At 51.6% G+C, this 7,734-nt stretch overlaps 4 protein-coding genes across 4 annotated transcripts in view; 3 read left to right on the top strand and 1 right to left on the bottom strand.

Annotated features, from left to right (window-relative positions):
• PpBr36_01591 (uncharacterized protein) overlaps positions 1-68 on the top strand; it is a gene marked incomplete at both ends in the record, with an annotated part of 1,995 nt that extends 1,927 nt beyond the window's left edge. Inside the window, one exon of the mRNA XM_029888776.1 lies at positions 35-68. Within this exon, the coding sequence (XP_029750738.1) occupies positions 35-68 (34 nt within the window). The remainder of the gene's footprint in view (positions 1-34) is intronic.
• Positions 69-221: 153 nt separating this feature from the next.
• PpBr36_01589 (uncharacterized protein) lies at positions 222-3,646 on the bottom strand (the record flags this gene model as incomplete). Its single annotated transcript, XM_029888774.1, has 6 exons — positions 222-845; positions 915-986; positions 1,101-1,526; positions 1,612-1,673; positions 1,751-2,760; positions 3,147-3,646. 6 exons carry the CDS (start codon positions 3,644-3,646, stop codon positions 222-224), a joined length of 2,694 nt encoding a protein of 897 aa, XP_029751757.1.
• On the top strand, positions 1,234-2,249 carry PpBr36_01590 (uncharacterized protein; the record flags this gene model as incomplete). The annotated part of the gene is made up of 2 exons (XM_029888775.1): positions 1,234-1,302; positions 1,779-2,249. The coding sequence occupies 2 exons, from the start codon at positions 1,234-1,236 to the stop codon at positions 2,247-2,249; spliced, it is 540 nt and encodes a 179-aa protein (XP_029750739.1).
• Positions 3,647-5,110: 1,464 nt separating the features above from the next.
• PpBr36_01588 (uncharacterized protein) lies at positions 5,111-7,234 on the top strand (the record flags this gene model as incomplete). The annotated part of the gene is made up of 3 exons (XM_029888773.1): positions 5,111-5,373; positions 5,460-6,721; positions 6,804-7,234. The coding sequence occupies 3 exons, from the start codon at positions 5,111-5,113 to the stop codon at positions 7,232-7,234; spliced, it is 1,956 nt and encodes a 651-aa protein (XP_029751756.1).
• Between the last annotated feature and the right edge of the window lie 500 nt (positions 7,235-7,734).

The raw sequence follows: 7,734 nt of genomic DNA, 5'->3' as shown, positions 1-7,734 counted from the left end.
TGTGGAAAGCCTGACAATTCTTATCTTGAGCTAGCGTCGTGATTTCAGCTCAAAAGCCTGAACAATGATGTTTCACAGTCACAGCAAGTGTTTGCATGCCTGTGGTTGTTCAAGAGTCTATCTGCTGCAAAGTCGTAGCGATTGCTCTTCAAGATATCCGCGCGAATAGCGAATCTTTCGAACATCGATATATCCCATTCTTGGTAAGCCCACACTCTCGCTCACCAGCTTTGCCTGGCCCCTCTGGTTGTACTAATCAGTTGCGTTAACTTCTCCTCCAGGGAATCGAGGCTCATATCCAAGAGCTTTTGAAGAGGGCCAGAATCTTGTCTGGGTCCCAAGGTAGACGTGTCGAATCGGATACCTTCGCGCGTTTCTCTCCATGCCTTCACGAAGCGCATGTCATGAATATTTAAACTCATGGAGCTGCCATTTGTCCCGCCAAACGGCTTCCAAGGGTGTTCGTCGGCTTTACACCTATCCCAATCACCCTTTCGTGCTGCCTCGATGACACCACCATCCTCGGAAAATTTAGGTGGAGGGGGCACTATGCCGTCGTTCAAGTATGCCTTGATTTTGCCCATGGTGCACAAGGATATGGAGGCAATGGAGCAATGGCCTTCGCTCTGCTGCTCCAAAAACCCAGCGTTGACGAAGCGGCGGCTCATTGCCAGCCCGTTCTGCATCGGCGTGACGGGATCAAACGTGTTGGAAACGAAAAGGATGGGGAATGTCGTGTTGATTGCTGGCCCGCCATCCTGTGGCATGGTCGTGTCCAAATCGAAGCCGGGAGGATCAACAGGATTTATTCTCCAACCAATGCATCCTGCCATCTGCAACACCCACTGTAATAGGTGGGCGTTTATGTGTCAGAGGTTTCAGCTTGACGTTTTTTTGAAAGTGGGAATGCCTACATAGTCAGCAAAGCTAGAAGTCTCGGCCAGCTTCTCGAAGGATTCCTGCAAGTCGGTCAAAGACTCATTCCACTATAAAAATGTGTTTGTTAATGGTATACTATGCCTTGCATCAAAGGACCCGATAAACGAGCTAGCCTAGTCTGTCAAAAGCTTCTGCTCTATGATGAAGGATTACAGACTCACATTGAATCGCAGATCGCTGCAAATTATACCCAAGTTGGCATCGTTAGGTTGTTGCACCGGCTGGAACTTGGGAGAGCAAACGGGACTCAGGTCTGGCGGGATCACTAATTTGCTGGGGTCCATTTGGAGCTCAATGAAGCCCAACAAAAGGGCGAGCACGGGGAATGCTGTCGTCGGGACGCTCAGCCACCTGAACATGACGGTATGTATGTCGCTGGCCCTGACGACGATGGGCATTCGCACCTCGGTAGATGTCACGATCAAGGGTTCCTTGTTCAGTTTCGACATGATGCTATTGTATCGCTGCTTCAGATCTTTGGGCTCCTGGCCCGGGCGGTAAAAGAAGCATTTCTCACGAGCCTCATAGCAGTACCTGAAAAAAGAATCGAAGACTGCGTCTGCGTCTGTGATGAAGGCAGCAATCTCCTATATGGTGTGAGTCGTGAGTGTCTCTGTCAAAGATATTTTTTTCTTTTCTTCTTTTCTTCTTTTTTTGTTCAGCGAGACTTACATTTTTACGGTATATATCCAGACTTATAACACCATCAAGTACCATACGACCAACTTTGTCGGCTAAGGCAAGCGCAAAATCTCAGTCAGTTCTGTGTCGTGTTTCTATTCCAGGTTGCCTTTGGAATCTTAAAACCTACGGAACATGGAAGCAAATGTGCCTCCCAGGACTGTGCCATAACTGAAGCCCCAGTAGACCAATTTGCCGCGCGTGTCAAGTCGGGAGTCTTTAGATGGTTGGACCGACGCGACGAGCTTTTCGGCACTGTCATCTTGAGGTGGTTGGGCCTTGGCTCTCTCGTCCATCCACAAGTCCCAGGCCTCTACTATGCTCAGCAAATCCCTGGCCACGTTTGGGGTGCCGATATGTCTCAAGATACTGTCACGTCCATCCTTTTGCCCGCAAAGGCTAGTAAGACCCGCCATCCTGGTGACGTATTGCCCCAAGGACTTGTCGGACGAGTTAGCCAGCCCAATCTCGGCCACCTGGAGCGCATAGGTCAGTCTGTGCAGCAGCGCCGTGTTGCGCTCCACCGGGGTGGGTGGGTCGTCGACGCCGTGGTCGTCGAGAAAACAGTCTGCGAGGGGCCAGGTGAAGCCCACGCCGCGAGGATCGAAGCTCACGATGTCGCGGTCTAGGCTGACCATGGTCGATAGCCTTTCTCCTGCTGAAAGCACGGCCTGCACGCCCGAGCCACCTGGACCGCCGGGGTTGACGATGAGGGGCGAGACGGAGAACTTGCTGGCTGGGTCGCGGAGCGAATGGCCTTTGCTGGGAAGCATGACCAGGGCAATGTGGACCTTGGGATTGGCCGACGAGGATTTGAGTGGGCGGTTGTAGTCCATGGGCACCGTAAGACGTGCGCATAATAATTTGAGCGGGATGCTTCTGTAGCAAGGAACCCATCTTAGCTTTTCGCTGGGCGCGATGGCGCCCCAGTCGGTATCAAAGATGCTGCCGCTCTGTGGTTTTTGTTTATGATTTCTTGTGACCCAAGTTGGCAAAGGAGGCAGGTAATCAATCAGGAACAATGATACGATCATGATAATCAGGGCTATGGTTCTCTTAATTAATGTGCCAGACTTCGTCCTGAGCCGAAGCGGCGCGGATGAAGGGGGTGATTCGCTTGTTTTTGCCATGGTCAAGGCACTGGTGGTTCAGCTATGTAGATAATTTCCGTAGTGTGGGAGGAGCAGGCGACAGTTTAAAAAAAAAAAAAAAAAAGTAAGCATTCTCTTGCACCTCTTTTATACAGACGTCAGCTCGGGGTTAAATTCAATCCTTTCGGATGCAGCATCCGTGACGTGGGGCATAACATGGCAGATCAACCTTTTTTTTTTTTTTTTTTTTTTTTTTTTTTTTTTTTGACCAGTCAGGAGAAGGAATTGAATCCTTTACATCAGGTTCGAATTGAAAGGTATACAAAATGGAGATTGATAGCTTCGACCTCGGTTGACTGTCTGGCATCTGTATAGGTAGGCTTGAAATACTTTTAAAATCACACTTTCTTCCACCTTCCCACGCAGTCCTCTCACGCTGACGGAAACTCGTCAAGTGACCTGGGTAGCTGCTTAATCTCATCTGTAAACGACACACCGCCGCCACCCCCAACCATCGCGGCCATCATCCCAGTCTCGTCCGTGATCAGCATCTTTGCCTGCACCGAGCGGCCCAGGACGTCCTTGTACATGGGCGACGACTTGGGGTCCTGGGGCTTCACCTTGGCGGCCAAGATCTGGAACGTGCGGATCACGAAATCCCACATAAAGTACACCATGTTCTTACTGTTTGCGGGCGTGTTGAACGTCTGGTCGAGGTTGGGCTGCATGGCCGGATGCTCGATGAGCAGCTTGCGGAGCTGCTGGTGCGCGTTGAACAGGTGCCTGTAGTGCGGGTGCGCGTCCTCGGCGTGGCGGAACCGCAGAAAGAAGTCTGTAAAGTCGGCGCGGGTGGTTGTGTTGACGTCTGGCGAGCGGAATTCTTGGGTTGCGTCCGGGATGGGAATTTCCGCAGGCCAATTCGGGTTGGGTGCCATCTTGAAGGTAGTTTGGGGTTGCGTTGTTTGGGCCTGTGGCTTGTGATGGTTAATTGAGTAGGTGTATTTGTATCGGATTAAAGTGAAGATGTGGGTGGGTTTTTGAGGTTGAGAAAATATCTATATAAGTGCAGAAATCATGGGGAATGTCATGGGGACGCGGGTTGTTTTTGATACCCAACCTTTGCTATTTGATGGATCGGCATAGAAACGGGAGAGATCAAGTACCCCGTTAATTGGCAATTCACTGACCAAAATGAAGCACGTGTGTTGGAGGGGCCTATTTTACACCTGGAAACGAGGGTTTGGTGTATGCTATTTCCATCGAATGCGTCCAGCTATATACTTATATACCTGCCTATTGGAGCACCGAAGTGTGACTTTCGAGTCTAGAAAGCGGTATTCCTAGAAATGTATCCGTTCGCCGCGTCGTGATCTTTGCAAGGAAAGTCATACTGTGGGAAAATAAACATAGTCTACAACATTACCCAAAGAAAAAACCACGGGGGGTTTCTTCACAAGACTGGGCACTTGTTCAAACCAACACCATTGTAACGTAAATAGAGCCCAGAATAATCGCGCGGTAAAGCTTCGTTTGCCAGATTTATTTGTAAGATGGATGCCTTCCCCCATACGTAGCCGCGGCGGACGCAACGGCGCGTTCCCCCACGCCTTAGCCTAGCTTCGAAACGCTATGGCCTTGCTTTTCCTCGCCATTATTTCCGCAACACAGCATTCGATATGCGAGCAAGTCAACATGATATACTGAAGAGCATTAGATGCCTGTAGTCCAGTGTTATTAGAAGAATGGAGAACAAACGGCCGCGGATAACGAAGACATGCTACTCTACTCTATTATCTATTCAAGAATTATGTGGTAAACTTGCAGCGCGCTGAAGTAGCTACTGGGCCAGATTGGCAGCTTGGACTCGCAAACCCCGCAAGCACTATATTAACAGCTGGAGCCCCCCCAAAGCGGGGCAAACAAATGCACCTACCAGTAGCTGCAGACAGCTTGTCGGAGTTCAAGGTCCCGTAACGGTCAGACGTGCGTCATCGGATCCCCACAATCTCTCTCTCTCTCTCTCTCTCACTTGTCTTCGCGTACCGAACCTGAATTTGATCACGTCCCTACTGATTATTCAGATTGTAATTTCGGAAGATCCCATGCGTGCGGCTGAATCAAACTTGCGGGATTGATCTGGTCACGGAAGTTCCCTGCCCCTCACCCGACGAATTTACCTGTCCAGGATGAATATTTGTCCCACCCTCTTTAACTTCGCTATAGGCCCTTCATTCATCTCCTTGGCGAAAGCGAGCTACCGAGGAACCTAGGGTACCTCGAGGTACCTCACCTACCTCAGGGAGGGGCAGCAGGAACTTACGCGTCGTTCCGAACATTCGGAAACCAAAAATAAAAGCAGCCCGCGCCAATTCGAACCGTGTGCGAATAAAAAGCAAGCCATGGGTGACAGCACCAAGAACGAAAAGCACTCGCCCTTTGCTGAGAAGCATATATCCTTTGATGATGGCCACTCGAGCGCCTCTGATGAGGACCAAAAGGCGGTAGAGGTACAGTCGAGACCCTTCCGGAGTCCCCGGCGTGAAGCACCGCTCCAATCAGCTGGTGCGGCTCTCCTCTGCACCTCATACCGTCCCGAACATCTTGGAGATCTGTCGCGCGCTCTTTCTAGGCTCTTGTCTACGGATTCTACCGACGCACAAAAGTCCGAGCCTTGACTGCGCTGAGCACAGTACTGATGTGGCCCTTATAAATTGCTCAGGTCCTCTTCGATCCTACAAACCCCTACAGGCGCAAAAGCTCTCTTGTGGCCTCGGAGGCCACTTTGACGCGACCCCGGCGCGCTCAGCAACCTGGCCCAGACAAGGCCCAGTGCATTGTGCACCAACTCATTGAGAGCCAGAGGAAGCTGAGTGAGGCAGGCAAGCACAATAGCCATGATCATGGACCACATAACGCCGTCACCGGCGATGACCAAAAAGAGCGAGGCAAAGGCCACGTTAGCTCCCTGACGCCAGCGCTGCACCCATGTGTTGAGCAGGGAGGGGAGAAACCTATTGATTCCATGGGGACAAGCAGCAGGGAAAGCAGCAATGGAACCGCTAATCCCGGTCTGAAGCGCCGCTTCGATTATCTCGAGGCTCCTAGTGATAGCAGTGATGCCGGACAAGTCGATGAGCACCATTGGCGGCACCGCATATCCAAGTCTCAGGCTGACATCGACATGGCCGGCCAACCCGCGGATCTACCGGAGGTCGTGCACAGTCGACTTCTCACCAAGAAGCAGCTAAGCGAGATGGCGTGGGGTGTGCGCGAGCTGAGTCGTCGCCTAGGCAGCATGCGCCTCAAGTTCCGTGTGAAATCCATCTTCCTCCTCACCAAGATCTACGACGAGGACCTCATACCCAAGACGCGTGAACTTACCCGCTGGCTGTTGGACAAGGACAGAGACGTCAAGTATACCGTCTGGGTCGAAAAGTCCCTCAAAGAAAATAAGAAGTTCAATGCCTCTGGCCTCCTTGATGAGCTGCAGCACGACTACCAGTCAAGTGGGGACGTGGCGGATGAGGAGGCTGCCAAAGGTGTCTCGCGGCGTTTGCGATACTGGGACGAAAACATCTGCCGGACGCGCCCTCACACCTTTGACTTTGTAATAACTCTCGGCGGCGATGGCACTGTACTGTATGCAAGCTGGTTGTTTCAGCGTATCGTGCCGCCGGTCTTGAGCTTTGCGCTGGGTAGCTTGGGTTTCCTCACAAAGTTTGACTTTGATGAGTACAAGGAAATTCTGACAACGGCCTTTAACCACGGCGTGACTGTCAGTCTGAGACTCAGATTCGAGGGCACCATCATGCGGAGCACCCAACCAAAGAACCTGGATGGAGTTGGCAACTCGAGCTCGGCTAGTGAAAGAGACGACGCAGACATGCAGAGGAAACGTGATCTGGTGGAAGAGCTAATCGGCGAGGAGAAAGACGACGAGCATACCCACAGGCCAGATGGAACCTATGAAATATTGAATGAGGTGGTTATCGACAGAGGACCGAACCCGAGTAAGTCTTGAATGCGCGTCAAAGGATCCCATGTAATAATGGTCACAGTGCTAACAGCTACATCCAGCCATGTCCTTCCTAGAAATATTCGGAGACGATGAACATTTCACATCGGTGCTGGCAGACGGAATATGTGTGTCGACTCCAACAGGCTCTACGGCCTACAATCTTGCATCAGGCGGTTCACTATGTCATCCTGAAAACCCAGTCATGCTTGTCACCTCCATCTGCCCTCACACTCTTTCCTTCCGACCCATCATCCTTCCGGATACCATCGTCCTTCGTGTCGGCGTCCCTTACGGGGCGAGAACCGGCTCGTGGGCCAGCTTCGACGGGCGGGAGCGCATCGAGCTGCACCCTGGTGACTATGTCACCATAAGCGCTAGCAGATATCCATTCGCCTCGGTACAGGCGCCAGGTAGACGCAGCGAAGACTGGGTGAACAGTATCAGTGCGAAGCTTGGATGGAATACGAGACAGAAGCAGAAGGCTTTCACTGAGTGGCAGACTTGATGCTGGGTGGGGGGTTTCGTCTAATTGCGCAGCATAGAATAGGAGCTGGTTCACTGCGATTCATCACAGAGGAAGATGGAGCAAAAGTTCGTTCATGTGATGTGGTGTACGACTTCGGTGTCGTTGACTGTGGTTTGCAGCGTGAGCAATCATTGGAATTGGCATACACCCAGCCTCGACCTGATCAGCTCACTGGCAGTGATCTTTCAACACATGGGGATATTCAAAGCACAAGCTGAGCGAGTCCTGCGCCAGCGTAGGCTAGAGGCCTCTTCCTTGGAGTGGCGCAAATTTTGTCGGGATCAGCCGACCGGAACAGCCATGTCACAGACGATCTGACAGTCGATCCCCGACCCACCCCTCTATCTGATCCGCTTCAAGGAAAGTGCCATACCGTTTGAGGATTTTACTCTCGACTCAATTCTCTGCAGACCAAGTACGAAATAGTCTAGAAAACCCTGCTAGACCGGCGCTTTCTATAGGCTCGCCTACTTTTCTTT

This window comes from Pyricularia pennisetigena, chromosome 2 (genome assembly GCF_004337985.1).
Source record: "Pyricularia pennisetigena strain Br36 chromosome 2, whole genome shotgun sequence".
NCBI classification, from domain to species: domain Eukaryota; kingdom Fungi; phylum Ascomycota; class Sordariomycetes; order Magnaporthales; family Pyriculariaceae; genus Pyricularia; species Pyricularia pennisetigena.
Note: the sequence above shows the minus strand (reverse complement) of the source record. Positions and strands in the feature narration are given on the sequence as shown.